The sequence below is a fragment of the Aythya fuligula genome, chromosome 6, assembly GCF_009819795.1.
Source record: "Aythya fuligula isolate bAytFul2 chromosome 6, bAytFul2.pri, whole genome shotgun sequence".
NCBI lineage: Eukaryota > Metazoa > Chordata > Aves > Anseriformes > Anatidae > Aythya > Aythya fuligula.
Window position 1 is genome coordinate 1813106 of NC_045564.1, and position 17431 is coordinate 1830536.

Here is a 17431-nt window from a genome sequence, read left to right on the forward strand (position 1 = left end):
GCACTGTATTTTGAGCTGTGTGCCAATGTCCAGATTAGCCTAAAGGTTTGAAGCTCAAATTATTTTCTTCAATGAAGCTTTAAAGTAGTAATTTATGCTATATTTGAAAGTATGCTGCTACTAGCTGGCCTGCAAGCATTCATACTTAATAAGACGCGATTGTTTTAAACTTACTGTTTAAGGTTAGTTGTTTATTTAAATTTAATGCCAAAGAGCACTACATACAGTATTAGACTGCTGCATTGAGTCAAAGAACTGTGTAGTGCAGCTGTAGGTAGTACTTTTTCCACTGTTGAATTGGTACTTTTTTTTGTTGTTGTTTTTCCTATGTGATTTTACAGAATAATGTTGATTTAATGAAACTGACCTTTGGTTTGATTGAAAGTGCTTCACAGCTTATAAATATGCATAGGCCAGACTAGATAAAGTAGTAGATAAAGCGTTTCAAAACAAACAAATTAACTGTTAGTAAGTGAAGTAGACCTATCAATCAGGAGCAAAAAATTCAAAAAGCTTAGATACATTCCAACAGTCCCTTTTGGTCATTTCCCAGGCCCCAGACTGAAATTTTAGAAATGCTTTCACAGTGCTTTCCCACTGCTTTTATGTTCTCTAGTAGGTAAGCTTTTGCTGCTGCTGACATCATCGTTTGTCAAGGTGAACAAGTCCTGCATCAGGCTCAAACACTGCAATTAAAATTGCAATTGTTTGATAACACCGTATAGTTTGTGAACTGTGGAGCATTGTTTCACTTAAATATCTGTAACTATTTCAGCTGGTGAGAACAGCTTCTTAAAGCTTCTTCTTTAGTTTAGAGCTTCTAAACTTCCTTTGATTAGTGTTCAGGTGATGTGATTCACTGCCTGTACACACAGGTCGCAAGTTCAGGCATTGCTGTTAAAGCTGTAGGAGGCTTGCTGCCCTCTTCTGGAGTGTTTCTGAGGTTCTGCAGGTTTGGTGTCCCTCCTGCCTCCTGCACAGCCAGGTGTCAGCCTCAGTTAGCAGCTCCATATACCTACCCTTCCTTGGGAATTGGAAATAATAACATTTTCTCTCACCACTGTCCATAACAATACTTAGTTGCTATATAGCATGGCACACTGGTTTGTCTGCCTACTTTCGCAGCAGTCAGAAGAATTCCATTTTCTCTGTTCTGTGTATACCAAGCAGCCTGAAATAATGATTTCGTGTATGCTTTAGGCTGCTGAAAGATTTAGCTCTTCTTGTCCCTGGTGGGCTGACTGAGGTTAGAGGAAGAAGTAGGGAAACAGACAAAGGAGAGTAATTTTAGCCTGGACCAGTTCCCCAGCTGGGTTCACTGCTTGGCCACACAAACACTTGTGCCAGCACAAGTCAGGAGGGGTGCACAAGGGATGAAACAAGTGGTCAGGGTAGGGGAAGATGGGAATGTTTATTTTGCTGACACTGCAGGACCGAATTGTTTTGAAACTGTGGTCAAAGTACCTCACTGGTATCACAAATAGAAATGGTTCCAGCAGTCCCTAACCACCTCTCTGCTGCTCCAGACTCTTCAATTCCTCAAACCAGATGTCACTTTCCTGTTACTCTTCTACTCAAAACCTGGCTTTTTTATTTTATTTTTTTGCTATTTCCACATGTTTCCAGCATTGTGACCAAAAAAACCTAAAGTGTGTTGAAATAGGACTGCTGGTTTCCAAGTGCAACACTAGCTCTGGAAAAAGTTTAAATCTCAGGGCTTAGAAACTTCTTTTTTGGTTCAAATTGGAATGAAGTGCAGGAGGTTTTCATTATCCAGGATATGTGCTCCTGTGACCTTGCTTTTGGCAAATGGCTGTCCAGTCAGTATGTGGTTGTTCTCACCAGTTACCTGGTTTCAATGTTTTTGTTGCCACCTTCTTTCTGTCCCTGACTGATGTTTTTTTAGGTTAACAAACATTGCAACAGGAGGATGGCAAAAATGCCTTTTGACCTGTAATCACGGTGCAGCATAAGATGCAATCATGCACTTAATAAATACACGCCCAATTGTATTCATAATTATATGGTAAATAGATCACAAAGGGGAATAGTTTTGCCACTTAATGACATCTTTTTAGATGTTTATAAGGAAATGAAAGAGAAAAAACACACACAAGGATGACTTTTATTAAACATTTGAGTCTCTTCTTAATGATCGTAATAAAATTTCTGATGCTTGTCAGCTGAAGATTTCAAAGGGCTTTATAGACATGAGTGAAGTAAGGTATTAAAGAATTCATCCCTCCAGTGAGTTGAAAAACTGTTATGCTTCATCTGCTGAAGGGAATCTTTTTCATGAGCCACAGCAACATGAAAAAGATTTTCCAAAGCTTAACATCAGAGCTTGAATACACATTAACCTTAGCCATTTAACTCTTTGGTGGTTGGGTAGTCTTGCATCACAGAGTTGACTAAACATTCCTTTTTCTTTCTCTAGGCTTTCTTTGTTGACCACAATTCCCGCACAACCACATTCATTGACCCTCGGCTTCCCTTGCAGAGCAGCAGGCCCACTAGTGCTTTAGTCCATCGGCAGCACTTAACCAGGCAACGCAGCCACAGCGCCGGTGAGGTAAGTTTGATTTGCTTCTCCTTGTCAGGAGCCATCAAGTGTTTAGGGTCATTCCCATTCACTCTTTCACATCATTACATTCACAACTCCATTCTGTCGCAACGGGCATGATTGTCCTGTAGCTGGATGGTACTCAGCTATAAACGTTTATTATTTTATTTGTCAACCAGAAACCTCATTGTTTCTTTGGAAATATATAAATATATGGCTTCAGGAAAAAAAAAAATCAGGCATGAATTTTTAATTCTCAGTAACCCCATTTAACAACAGGAAAGCATCTGATTACAGATTACGAGTATCGATATCCTGTCTTTTACAGTCAATACTTAATTGCCATCTAGCTTGTTGTCTGCAGTTATGTTGTAACAGCTCTGCAAATAAGAGAAAAAAAAGGAAATGCACATGTATATACATCCAGATGTGCAACTACCTGAGTAAGTGTAAAAAAAAAAAATCTTACCACATGGGTTTGTCAGACTGTTATATGTACTTAGGTATGTATTTTATCTCTGTTTTCTAAACAGAAATACATGGAAAAGACTATTCTGCTGGTGTCTATTATTGCTGGTGTTGCTGTGGACCATTTTCACCAGCAGTCCCCATATTGTTGTAAATTCTTTTCACTTGTGAGCAAATGTGTATTTACAGTGACTCAAACTTCAGTTGTAGTTGTTATTTAACATCTGTACTGTTTGCTGTGAGGAAGGCTATCCCCTGACACAAAGAGGAATATGCATTAGAATAGCTAGTGAGATGCTCTGGTTTATCCTATTTTTAGCTCGGAGTTGTGGCACATGAAGTTCTGCCAGATAGCTGTTTCAGAGCAGGCATGAATCTTCTCTGCCACTTCTCTAACAGAGCTTCCGCTGAGCTGCAGCGAGTGTTTTACCATTGGTTGCATGTCTTGTCATATCCTGTATGAATATGGTTTAGTTGCAAGGGGTACTTTCCAGAGCCTACCTTCCTCCTCACCACTCACCCACTCCCTCCCCAGGTACATTTTACAAATGGTTTTAAATAGTATTTTCTGTCAATGTGGTTGTGTTTCATAGGCACTCATGTCTTGCAGCAAGCAAGACAGCTGGAGGTGTCTTCCTATAGCTGTTTCAGTCTTCCACAGGGTAAAACAAGTATTTGTTTGATTTATAAGAGAGCAGACCTTTTTTTTCTTCACTTTACCAAATATACACACCAATTGTCTTTCTTTTGCACTTCAGAGTGTAGAAGCTCTGCATCAAAAAGATAAATGTCAGCTGTGCTGCTTGAAGTTGTCAATACTGCAACATAACCTGCAGGAAGTCATCACATTATATTGCATATACAGTGTTGATTTCCTGCATGAATTTCCTATTCCATCAAGATACGTGAAATTCCTAAATCCTAGTTTCTGCATGGTATTTTAGAAATATTTATTTGATACAATTACAGTTGTAGCTTTATTTTGAATATAAGTATAGTTCAAGATAGAAATCTGAAACAGAGGAATACAATACAGTATTCCCATTCTGGGACTGATGATGTTATGATGTTCATTTATATGCATATGTTTGAATCAGAAAACCATTTTTTCTTCTGCCCTTATGACTTAAGGATTGCATATTTGTAGCTATTTTTAACCCATTGATCAATCAACCCATTGATTTCTGTATGTTATTGCAGAAAGATGAATACTTAATGAAAAAAAATCTCAAAATACTTTATTTGCCTTGTCATGAACTTTAATGTTTTCAAGCCATTGACCCAGTTTTTATAGGGAGATGCTCTAAAGCAAACAATAACTAATGTAAGGAATGCCTTTTCAGCTAAAGCTGAACTGCAGCATGAAGCTGGAGCTAATAATAATGTTATTCATTTTCCAGCACAGTGCCTACAGGAATTTTTTTTTTCTTCTGAAAGAGTATTATCAGAGTGCACAGAGATCTTGGAAGATGTTTCAGTACTTCTGCTGCTTTGTGATGACAGAGATTTGATTTAACAAAACCATTATAATTACTTGATCTTTTGCAGTTGGATTTTTTGGAGTTCTTTGGAGTGTGGAAGTGTAGTTCACATGATAACAATTATGTATAGGCTGAGGGACTGAGAATTAAACATAAAGGGCCAAGAGGATGAAAAAGTGGTTGAACAAAATGCCTTATATAGATAAAATAGAAAATACACTGTAGGAATAACGGAAGCCTCAGCATACAGAAAATTGTGGAAGTTGCTTTGACATCACAGATGCTACCAGGAACAATTTTACATTTAAAAAAAAAACAATGTTCATATGCAATGGTTCACTTCCAGAAGGAGAACACAAAAAATTCATAACAGTTCTCCTGAATGATTATAAGAAGCATATTTTTACCAGCTTGGGACTCATTTGCCATGCTGAATGTGAACTCACTTCTTTATCCTGCTGTTTCAGCCACAAAATTCTTTCCAGTTTAAGTTTAGGGAAGTTCCCCTCATGCACAGAGGTAATAGAGGTTATGGTGCTAATGAAAGAACTGAATTTGATCTTTAATGTGGATAAAGATGTACATGAATTGCAGTGATTGTGCTTACGTGTACATTTTCAGGTTGGAGAGGACTCCCGTCATTCAGGACCACCAGTTCTACCGAGACCATCTAGCACATTTAATACAGTCAGCAGAGCTCAGTACCAGGATGTGGTTCCAGTGGGTACGTCAACATATGGCCTCTTTTCAGAGAAATACTCTGTAACTGAATGTGTCACGTCCGTCTGCACTGAAGGTTTTTTCATTTGGTTGGGGTGGGTAGAAGTTATGATTTGTATGTTATGAGCAATCATTCAGTTGCAACCTTCAGGAATAGCACTAAAAAGTGTCTACACAGAATTGAACAACTGATGCAAAAATTCTACCTGTGCTGAGCTTCCTAATCCCCCCTACTCGAAGTGGTGTCAGCGAGTTGAAGACAGTGAGTTAAGTTGGGTCCTAATTGGACACCATGTATTTCCAAGTGATATTACAGAACTTCTAGGCATCTGTTTTGGCAGGAGTCCAGAAAGAGTTAATCAGCTTGGAATTAGTCATTAGCTTAACTTCTGTTCTCAGTTACATACACTCAAAATTACTGATTTCTGTGCCACCAAGAACAGAATTTAGCTTCCTGAATCTAAAAGCTGTCATATTGTGCTAAATCAAGATAAATTAATCCGATTGACTATAACTGGATTTTTGTAATGTGGTATGTTTACTTGGAAATCTCTGCTAATTTAAATCCCTCCCCTTGCCATGGATATGGTGTGCATTCAATGTGGGCTCAGCTATTAGTGAGGATTTGAATGTGGATGTTTCCAATGGTTGTTTAATGTTTGAGAATGGATTGGACACCAACACTGAGTGAGTCCTGGAATCTCTTTAGAACAATGAATACATATATAAGAAAAGACATAGAGTACCTACTTTTTGCCTTTTTTTCCCCATTCCATTACATTTCAATAGCTTTTCTCTAAGTCTGCCTATAGCATTTATCAGCTCATCTTGGAAGGTTGAATGACTGCAGCCTACTTCCTTATACATGCTGTCTGTTGGTACTTGAGAAACATGGCCAAATATGACTTGGCTGTAAGTCAACACTGGAAATGCTTATACCATCAGAAGTATGTTTAGCTTTAGATAATGTTTGTTAAGTGCTGAAAATGAGTTTACTATCATATTTTGATATATGATCTTACAATTCTAAGAATGATAGCAAGAAAGTATAGGTGTTATTGAAGTATAAGTTATTTAATAATTTTATTTCTGTCTTTTTGCAAAGTTACAAAGAAGAAAATGAGTAACATTAATCTTTGAATAATTTGAATTGATAAATAAAATCTGTTACTACTAAAATGACATAACTGGCCTGATTATATGTCTGGTCAAAGTCTTGAAAAGCTGCATCTCAGTATCAGATAAAGTTACAGTAAGCACACAAAGAAGTATGGGTTAAGGTTTGGGGAGGAGCCTGGATGTACAGACATCTGTTTGATTACATTGCATTTCTGAAACTTAATCAGGCCCTTAATATGGATAGCATTACATGTTACTTCTCAGAGGAAGAGGTGAAAAATATTCAGCTACATGCAGCATTTTCCTACATGCAGCATGTAAGAACTTTGTAATGTGTAAGGGTGTAGTCGTCTTGTATTCTTACATAGCATTGTAGGTCTAAGTTACCACACAAATGATGAGAATAATGACATTTTAAATTGTCTATCAATTTATATGTAGGTACTTAATCTGGTCTCTTAGTAGTGCAATCAGATAGACACCTCCAGAGGGCAGTTCATCCCTCCTACACTACTCACTCTTCTCCAAGAGCCTCTGGAGATTACAGTGATGCTGAACAGCTAAGGAGGAGAAGCTAAAGGTAGTTAATAAAGAACCTTGTTGACATCACTATTAAATACACCACTAGAAAACAAGGTATTGGATTCTTCATTACCCTAACTGGTATATTTATAACACAGTAAGCAATGTCCTTCATGCTCTGTGTCACTTCATATTGCCCTTGTAGGACTGAATATGGTTCTGTGCAGTGAAAACTAAGGTCCTTGCAGTTTTATTCTAGCAATGAATTCTCTAGTTTGGCTTCAGCTACCAGTGTGACTGATAAAATGCAATACAAATTTCTAACAAGGTTAGCACTGCTAGCAGTGGGAAGTGTATGGAGTAATTAGGTCTGGTTCATTGTCAGAGGAAGCATGTTCCCTACGATAGCAGTATCAGTAGCCTCACATGATAAATACATTGACACGGTCCCACTAAAGTGGTGGTAGAACTGTGAAGATAAAGTTTGCTGTCATTGTTGTTCAAAACCCAAAAGAAATGTCATCCTGGCTTTTAGTATATCGTTGTTTCAACACAATATTTTTGTTGGTATTTTCAGCTTACAATGACAAGATTGTTGCATTTTTGCGGCAGCCCAATATCTTTGAAATTCTACAAGAGCGTCAACCAGATCTTACCAGGAATCATTCACTCAGGTAATAAAATTCATGGAATCTGCTGTTCCAATCTAATACAAAATGGGAATTCAGAATAGTTTTTCTTTAAAATTAGTAGTGGCACATAACAGGTTGTAGAATTTTGGCCTGTGAGAGAGAAACATATCCATAAAGCTGTGGGCAGTATTTCTTTGTTGTACTTTTTTGTAATTCCCTGAAATAAGGTTTAGAGAAACAACTGAAATGTGGTATTACAAAATGAAGGTAAAACAAACAAACAAACAAACAAAATGTATAGAACAACTTATGTAACAGATTTGCTGATGTCTTCAAAACATGCCAGGACAGCTGGATGGCAAGGCAAATGTGCCCATTCATTTGAGTATGTGTACAGCTGGGAGTGTGAGGCAGGATGGCATTTCATTTTGTTCTCATCTTCTCAGTGCACGCCTACAGAAGGACTGCCCTGACCTAATGGCCTTACTATTCTTAGAGCAATCAGAATTTTTAGTGTTGCTCCAAAATTTCAAAAATATATGTATAAAAGTTTTTGTATAGCCCAATGAGATCTGATGAAGGATGATCTTCGATTGTTACACTGTGGGTGTGATTTCCCAGTATGGTTAGAATAGAAATGCGAAAAAGTGAAATTCCAAAAGTGATGAGATCCCTTTTAAAGTGTATCCTACACAACGACACTTCAGTTTACTCTCTTGGGTGTAAAAGATGGAATAATTGTCTACCTGGAGATTAGTGTTGAGTGCACAAACCACTGTATCTTTCTTACTTGAACACTAACATTAAAAATCCTTGGTTTGCTGGTTGTGTAGTAATAATCATGTTGGTTTGGGTCTGTCCTGTACAGAGCTGCCAGTGTGGTGCAGGGTTCCAAATGCCTGTTCATATTGGATGACACAGCAGCCAGTAATGATTTTCACATTTATGTTGTGTTACGTACTGATCCTTTTTTGTCCACATCCTACAAGTGCCCAAAATTCAACAAGCTGCCCTGTTTTGCAGTTTCTCAAAGCATTGCATTCTAACAAGCTTTGTGATGAGGTTTCTGTGTTAAAAATTTGATCTGTCCTCTGAATAAATCCTGGTTAACAGCCCTGAAATGAAGTACTAGTAGAATTAATGTTCGCTAGAAATCAGTGAAAAGGAAGATAATAAAAATCCTACAATTCTCATCCTGTCAAAACAGTTCCTATGTTGCATATCACTGCAGGCAAATTATCCAACCAGGGTTGATTTGAGATGTGAGCAAACTTATCTGCTGGGAAATAATATAAAAAAAAGAAAAAAAAAAATCCAATTATTGGTAGTTTTATTATTCTGTTTTCCTTTCCCCATGGTGCTTGGCTTTCTTTACTCTGATAGCAATCAAAATACTGTTTTCTTCACATGTTTTGTGTTGGTTTTGATGATTTAGAATTCAGACTGTTCAAAAGACTTGTTGGTATTATCAGATTCTGCCTCTTGTATAGCCTTGCTTCCTGATTGCAAAATCTTGATTGCCACAAGCTGAGCCCTTCTCAAGAAAAGATGATTTGTGGATTAAAAATGGGAGATCAAAGGATAAAATACGCTGGCTTCTGCAACTCCTCCGTTACTGGAGACTGTATATTCTTTGGTATATTTACTTAGTAAATAGACTGAAGACTATTCCTTAATATGTCTAATGTATCTGCTTTAGCAAAATGATCAAGGATTTTAATGCACATGGTTTCATTTTATATTAAATATTATCGGTCTAAGAAACCATTCTGATAAGCTAAATGGTTATTCTGGTCTTCCTCTTTGAAGTTAGTATATTTTATCAAAGCGTCTCCTGTTATACCTCTCCTATATTCTTACAGAGCTGATGCTTCAGTAATATCACTTACATTTTTATAAAGATCCTACCAGTTAGTCTTTTAAGACCCTGATTTAGCGAATTTTGGTATCCATATCTGATGCATTGTGAGACTAAGTTATGTCAATGTCGTTGCTTAAATACTTAATGAAATAGGACCTAAGTGAAATCCTGAATTGTGAGTTGTCTTTTTTTTTTTTTTTTTTTTTTTGAAAAACGGTTAGTACAACTTCCTGTAAACTATTTCTTTGATGTCCTCAGTATAACCAAGATTGTTTGACAATGATATTAAATATAGCTATTGCTATTATTATTACATAGGTGAGGAGGAAAATCAGTATTTGGCAAGTGGAAGAAGATAGAGATCATTTGAAAAAAGTCTTACATTTTCTGCCTGATTTATCATTTGTAAAATGGTTGAAGAGATGTAGTAAGAAGTTGAGGGTCTAATAAAAATGTACAATAAAAGGGTACTACAGGTAGGAGCAGACCGTTGTTCAGAGGTTTTATGGTTGAGTGAGAACATTGTACTTACACTATTATTAAGCACGTAGTCAAGATCAAATCTCATTGCAAACCACCACAGATAAGAGAGGCTGAGAGGCTGTTAAATTATATGAAAGGGCTTCAGGCAAAGGCACCTATCATACCTTAAACATAATTTTTGTCCTAACAGAAGATAAAAGGCATATATTTAAAAACTGTTGTAAAAATCACAGCTCTCAGTGGTAATCCCTGAGAAGTCATAGATTGCATTTGGAGGGCTACATACATTAACCCAGCAGAGTTAACACTCTGAAAGTGTGCAGATGTCTCTGACATGGGCACTTTGGGGCCATGCTCATGGGTGGGCAGCGTTTGTTAGTTTTGCCTCAGCACTGTGCTAGAGAAGCAATGGGGCTTCCAGACTGAACTTGGGTCTTGGTGTGTTGGGACCGCAGGGTTGACAAAGTGGTTGCTTGACCTTCAGTACCTGTCTTCACAGGGAAACACTGAATTACACACTTCTGCTACAGCCACAACTGCCACTCTGGCAAGGAGGAACTGAGGAGCTGTGGACAGCCTGAACATGCCCCTTTTTAACCCTCGAATATGCTGTAAACGTACTGAAAGTTATCAGGGAATTTACACTAGGCCCATTGTTTGAGAAAGTCTTTGTGCACAGTGTTTTAGAGACAGATGACAAGAAATTTGGTTTGACCTTTTGGATGAAACTGCTGTGCATGAAATGATGTGCTCCAGAAATGCATACTGCAGTTTAAATTGCATGGTGCTGCCAGCACTCGTCTTCACCCTTGTTACAATGCTGATTGCAGGGATTGTTTTTGTCATCTTTGTCACTGTTGCTGGTAAGACAGTGGGATGGATGGACCTCTGATCTGAGCCGATATTACTGTTCTTATGTGGAGCTTTTTTCTGTTTTGTTTTGTTTACCTCTTTGGAATTGGGATAGTTGTTAACTACAGGAGTTTGTATTTGGTTCTCTTTTCCTCATTAAGAGCAAGGCCAAATCATATGATGATGATAATAGAGAGAAATTCTATCTTGTACTGATAATACTGAAAATAAATAGGATGTGCTTTCATTTTAGAATGTAGGAAAAAACTCTACAGAGAGAAAGAAAAGAAATCATCCAAAGAATTACATTTAATATAGATCCTAAAAATCCATAATGAGGTTCTAAAAATCCACAGTATGTTACCATGTGCAGTGTTTAGGATGCGTGGATTCCACAGTAGTGAGCAGATTGGGTTTGGGAGGAGGGGTGTGTGCTTGGGTGAGGCAGAGAGGAAGAAATAGTGCAAAGGTTTTCTAGAAGATGTGTTAAATACAGTGTGTTTTGAAAACCCCACTTTAAAATCACAAGCAAGCATTGTTATATATGCCTTACATTTGTACAAAGGTTCAAAAATGACAGTGCCTCTTTAAGCAGTTCACTTTCCGAATACTAATTTCCTCCTGCAGGGCTCCGCTTGCTGCTTTGAATTCAGGTCCACAGCCAGCGTGAACTTGAAGGATTGATTTTTATTGGGTGCATGGCTGTACTACCTGAAGCAGCCTGAGCATCAAATCGATGAAGACAACGGGAGACTCATTCCTGAGAACAAACTAGCTTTTTGGTTGTAATATGTTACTGCTCACATGGATGTGGTGTGAGAAGGGGAAAAAAATGGTTTCTGAAATACAGAGGCATAACCCAGAGATTTTTATGATATACCCTGTACTTTTTCTTTTAGCTGGGGTGTACGTTGGTGCCTTATTTGCAAAAGATATTTTAGAACTCTTTTTTGGCTTACTCAGGGAGAAGATCCAGTTCATCCGGACAGAAGGAACACCTGGGTTGGTGCGTTTATCCAGTGATGCAGACCTTGTCATGTTGCTCAGGTAGGCACTGCTGCTTTTGATGCATGTGTGGAATATGCTGTGGCAGCTCCTGAGGAGTCTTTCAGTGAGCAGAGTGTACTGATTTAGTGACTAATTGTTTCCCCCTCAGAACCTGGACTTGCAGCTGGGGTAGCTAAAGCCTAAGGGCCAGGTTTTTGATTTTTGTGGGGTTCAGCTTTTAGATGGTAGTTGTTAGCTTGGAATTCACATTTTTTTCCTAGCAGAGACAGAACGTGATACTCTGTCTGAGGAATGGTGAGGGCAAGAGCACTGTGCTCATTATTCACACAGGTTTTAAGGAGAACAACACATGGTAGTGAATGTAAAAAGAAGTGCCAGAAAATATCAATTAGAAAAAAATCTCATGCAAAAATTTTTCTAGGTATTTGTTCCTTGAACAGATGTAGTAAGAAACATCATTTATTTGAATATTGCTTTTAAGCTGTATAGTAAAAGATTGGCTTGTGATTTTTTTTTCTTGAGCTCAATTTTTGAAAATAGATTTAACATATGGTCTCAGCAGTTTAATCTTACCGGTGTTGTGTTTAACATCCGACATAGGCTTTGGTATCAGATTGGTTCTGATTCTAGTTATTCTGGCGTTTTTGGCTTTGCTTGTATCAGCAGTGCAAAAAAAACCTGATATGTTAATATATACAGGCTGTACACAGATGCAATGATTAGGCTGCAAAATGTGTATTGTTTTTTCCATTAAATATTGTGTAGCAATACTAGATGAGGCATGAAATAACTCAACCTGAACAGACTAGATGCCATACCAGTTTCAGCAACAGTGTTATCCCTAAAGATAAAATAAGGAAATGACTTGTTCTGCCAACAAGGTTACAATTCAATACACTCAACAAGTTCAGATGTGAATCTTAACCCTGGAGGCTTAGAATATTTGCCTTTGTTTATGGTCTTTGTGCAGTATGACAGACCTTTTTCCAGGAATGAGTAACTAAGGGTTTTTTTACCCCTTTGTTTATAACAATCCAAGTGAGAGAAAAAATATTAAAAGGTTAATTAAGTATATTTTAGTCTTGAAAACAAACATCACATTTTGTATATTAATGTCCCCCAAAAGCAGTAACTACTGCTTTCCTGTAACTTTCAAGATCCTATTAAGGGAATGGCAATTATACTGTAAGACACTAAGTGTGCATAGTGGAAATAGGCAAGTGACTATGAAAGAAAGCAGGTTAGTTACTAGAGATTTTTCTTAGAAAGCAAAAAATGTCATTCATTCTTTCAAATTAATGTGTTATTTTTTATTTGCATCTTTTTACCAGCTTGTTCGAAGAGGAGATCATGTCATATGTGCCGCCACATGCCTTACTTCATCCTAGTTATTGCCAGTCCCCAAGAGGCTCACCAGTGTCTTCGCCTCAGAACTCTCCAGGTAAGTTGCTCAGGTACAAGTTTCTGCAGGGGCTGTAAGAAGCCACCTCTCATACACAATAAAGACAAGTTCCAAATCAGTAAAGCAAGTGGTACAATCCTGCTGCCTTCCCAGAAGTCAGAGAACAAAGACAATAGAAAACTTGTCTGACGATAATTTCTTTTTGTTTGCTTTCCAAATTGAATTTCATGGCAGCCTGAATCTGAGCCCGTCATTTGGAAACTATAACCTAACCTTTTGCTATCTGCAGTTCCCAGCTTTTACATGGGCAATGTTAGAAGAGCTGAAGCACCTTCTGAGTGGTCAGTGAGCTTGCAATTGATGTCTTTCTCCATTGCAGTACTTTCATTATGATGGTATCTATAAAATATTGCAGTACAGCCAGTCCTGTAATTTCATTTACGTTATGCTGCATGAAATGACTTCCAACCTTTAAGAAGATCCAAGCTCTTGTTGCTCCAGGAACAAAAAAGATGTAGTCCTATTTTTGAGCAAAGCCAGCCAGTGTGATTGAATTTGACTATCAAACGTGAACCTTTGCCTTGGGCTCACAAGGTGTTTTGTGAGTAGAAAAGACTGGTGTATTCCAACTCCAGAGTGTATTATTTTGTTCTGACTTGTAAAAACATGCAAACTTGTTTTTCCCTGATGTGAAACGACCAAGTGACTGCTAATGCCAGGATCTTGATGCCTTCAAATCTTGACAATCTTGATGAATTAAAAATACAAGATCTATTAAGTTTACTTTAGAATGTTGCTGTTTGTGGGGCAGTAAGTGATAATGAATTTACGTAAAGCCAGATTGTTGTGTCTCAATGTGAGTTCGAATGAGAACATCTTGAGGTTGAAAATACATCAGAGTGGAAGGAAGTTGATTTTTCATGTATTAACTAATTATGTTTCTGATCAGAACTAAATTATATCAAATGTGGCAAGTTTCATCTGACATTTGAAGGCTAAGTACAATAATGAAGTTCACGAATGTCACTATTCTTCGTGTTCTCAAGAAGGTATATCAGATGTGTCCTAGGGTGATTTCTACAAATTAGAGAACAAAAACGTAGATAAATGAGAACCTTTGGGTTGCAACCAATGCTGGGTAGTTCCAGACAGTTAGAACGTTTTATCAGAAGAGGTATTGTGATTTTCATGGGCATTTCCTGGTCTACAATCATCAGGACAAAAAGCTATGCCTTTTCAGGCGGCCAGACTAAAAACATTCGTAAGTATGTCCTGAATGGCAGTTCGTCCTTCTACTGGGCATAGGACTTCCGTAGGACCTATTCAGAGAAAGTATCCTAAGATACTAATGATCTTATGGCATTCTGCAGTGCAGATGCTTTAGGTACATAAAAGGTTTAGCTAGAACTGTTTCCCAGTTCTGTTTCTTCATTGCAAAGAAAGGAAGAATCTGCATGTATGCATCTTACTTCTAACTACAAACCTGGCAGTCTCTTATGAGTAAAAACATTTTTGGCTTTCAGAGTTGTAATTTCTTTGTTATTAGTACATACACCAAAGCATGCTGGGCAGGGCTTCAGTCCAACAGAGTATTTCAAAATGTGTTTAATCTATAACGTGATACTCTTGTCTATTCCTCAAAGAAGTAGCACACTGTAAAGAATGAACAGTGATGGCTTTAGTCCCATTCTTCTCAAAATTCTAGTCTCTATGCTATTGCAGAGAAAAAGATACAGTGACCATTGAATCTCCCTGTTTGCCTGGGAGTCCGCATGTTTGTGTTGGTTTTCAAACAAAGTTCTATATCTTTTTTTTTTTTTTTTTTTGATCAGAAATTATAAATGGCCCATGACTTCTATGGAGGCTCTGTTTTTTCATCAGCTAAACTGGCTTTGCTGCACTGCAAGAGGTTTCATGTTAAGGATCCCTTGTTTAGATCAGTCACAATCAGTTGTACTTTCTCTTTTGGGAAAGATGAATAGTCATGAAGCTGCTCTTTTTAGAATATAATCTCTTTGAAAATCAAATGTGATTATCATCACATCACCTGCATTTTTTTAGCTCTTCCACCAACATCTTTTGTTCCCAAGGCGGAAGTAATCACTATAATTGCCCAGGAATTTCTTGGCATATGCATCTGATTTGCAATGAGAACTTGTCATGTGCTGACAGAATAATATACTGCTGATTTCTGAGCCATGAAGTAATGCGTTACCAGATTTACATTCTGTGGTATTTCTTAGCAAAAACTTCCCTCAAGGGTTAAGATGAAAGTAAGCTTTGGCTGCATTTTTTGGTGACTACATTTTGTACCTACTTTGACCCAACGCGGAATAAACAAAGTAGGGGGAAAAAGCCAATAATTAAAAGGCTGTTTACAGTTTCAAATTTATGTAAGTTTTCTAGAGAATTCAGCTGAGAAAGCATACGATTCAAAACCTTCATTGCTCTCAGTAAAATAGGATAACCACTGTAGATTAATCAAAGACCGTGATTTGTTTCTCCAGAGGGGTTCTGCATGTTCCCGTTGGAGCTCTGAGGATTCCCTGACACTTGCTAGTCCTCCTACACGTCACCATGAGCTTCGAACAAGTGCCAAGTGTCTTTCTTGTCAGATAGGTCTTTTAAACACCAGTGAATGGCACTCAGTGTTAATACTGATCTCACTCCTCCCTCTCTGGTCTCTGCAACGAGACTGACTGCAGCTTCTTCCAGCAGCCACTTCCGCAGGATGTGCTCGTTGCCTTTTTCTCAGACCCACGTAGGCTGTGGCTCAGCAAGCTGCTGGATTTTCCCCTGTTCTTGTGCCCATGTGAGGGTGCATGTTCTCTCTCTCTTCTAACCTGAAATTTTACCTTATCATGCCATCACCCTTAAGAGCAAGAAATGTTTCTGTATTGGCTTAGTTTCATACCGGGAGACAAAAGAAAACTCATGTAAGAACTCATACAATTTAAAACACATTTAAAATGCGTTCTTCTAAACTGTATTTCCTGTGTATTATGGACCTGTTAGATGATCCCCAGTTACAGATAAGTAGTAAGAAACCTATGTTTAATGTAAGACATAAGAAATTTTTTAATATCCTCTGAGTTTTTGAGGGGGAGATGCCTTCACACTCACAAAGGGAAATAATTTCTTAATGTAAAAGTAGGGTTGAGAAGATGAAAGTCACAGGGCTAGGGTTAACTGCCTCTTTGGCACACTTTCTTGCAATTAAATCAATTGAAGTAATTTATCCAGGAAGTTTTTATCCAGTGGAATTTTAGTTCTAATAGTTGTAATATTCAGAACAGATCAGACTGAACGCTTGATTTGCATATACTGGACTTGCATGCACAGATGTGGTGGGTATGTAATTTTTGGGCATACAGATCTTTCTAGTTTTAAGAAACTGACCCTCAAAAAAGTTTTAAGAAACTGACCCTCAAAAACACATTCTCAAAGAGAAATTCACTTAGATCTTCACATGTGTTCTTGCAGATACAAATTAAAAGTTCCACAAGCTTAAAACTGGTACCTTTTCCATTCTTCCTTGTACTTTCCCAAGAGAAAACTTCCACTGGGGAATTTCCAGAAATCTTCCTTTTTCAGCGTGATATATTCAACTGGGGAACAGCAGAGGACAGTATTTATACTTTATTTCTGAGATCTTGTTTTTCCCGAGAATATTAAAAACAGAACAGAGCAGAACATTTATGAGCAAGTTCATGATTATGAACTGTTTTAAAGGTTAGGTGTAAAGTGTCTGTGACAAACAGAATTAAGTCTTTCCAGTTGATCGTGCCGCTTTTTAAAATCAATCTTTTGCATTCACTTGGATTTGCACTTTTATGGCATGCTTTAGAAACATGATACTACTGGAAATGAGCAACTGGAAATTCTTGGATGCAGAGCGTATTTGAAGATACACTGCATTTACTCATTTATAAAGGTGACTAAACCAAACACATCCCATGCTGTTAGTCTTTTTGGTAGAGCATGGGATATTAATCAATCCATGTCACTACAGCTCATTCTTTGTTTATTCCTGCAGGTACTCAGCGTGCCAATGCCCGAGCTCCTGCTCCTTACAAAAGAGATTTTGAAGCCAAGCTGAGGAACTTTTACAGGAAGTTGGAGACTAAAGGATATGGACAAGGCCCAGGGAAATTGAAGTATGTTGAAGAATCTCATGAAAATGGATTAATTTCTCAGGCAGTTTGCCTTGTCTTGCACGTCTACAAGCTTCTTCCCTTTAGAAGGAATGTAGATGTTATGGTTACCTTTGCACTTCTGGAAATATAAAGCCTGTCATAAAAAACTTAGTGCCAGCATGTG

The 17431-nt window shown here is 37.8% G+C and overlaps 1 protein-coding gene across 3 annotated transcripts in view; it reads left to right on the forward strand.

Annotated features, from left to right (window-relative positions):
* The window catches only part of HECW2 (HECT, C2 and WW domain containing E3 ubiquitin protein ligase 2), a 155113-nt gene that overhangs the window by 118543 nt on the left and 19139 nt on the right, over positions 1–17431 (forward strand). For all 3 annotated transcript variants that reach the window (XM_032189786.1, XM_032189787.1, XM_032189788.1), the window contains exons 15-20: positions 2438–2572; positions 5134–5236; positions 7451–7547; positions 11665–11748; positions 13041–13150; positions 17148–17268. In XM_032189786.1, coding sequence (XP_032045677.1) covers positions 2438–2572; positions 5134–5236; positions 7451–7547; positions 11665–11748; positions 13041–13150; positions 17148–17268 — 650 coding nt within the window. The remainder of the gene's footprint in view (positions 1–2437; positions 2573–5133; positions 5237–7450; positions 7548–11664; positions 11749–13040; positions 13151–17147; positions 17269–17431) is intronic.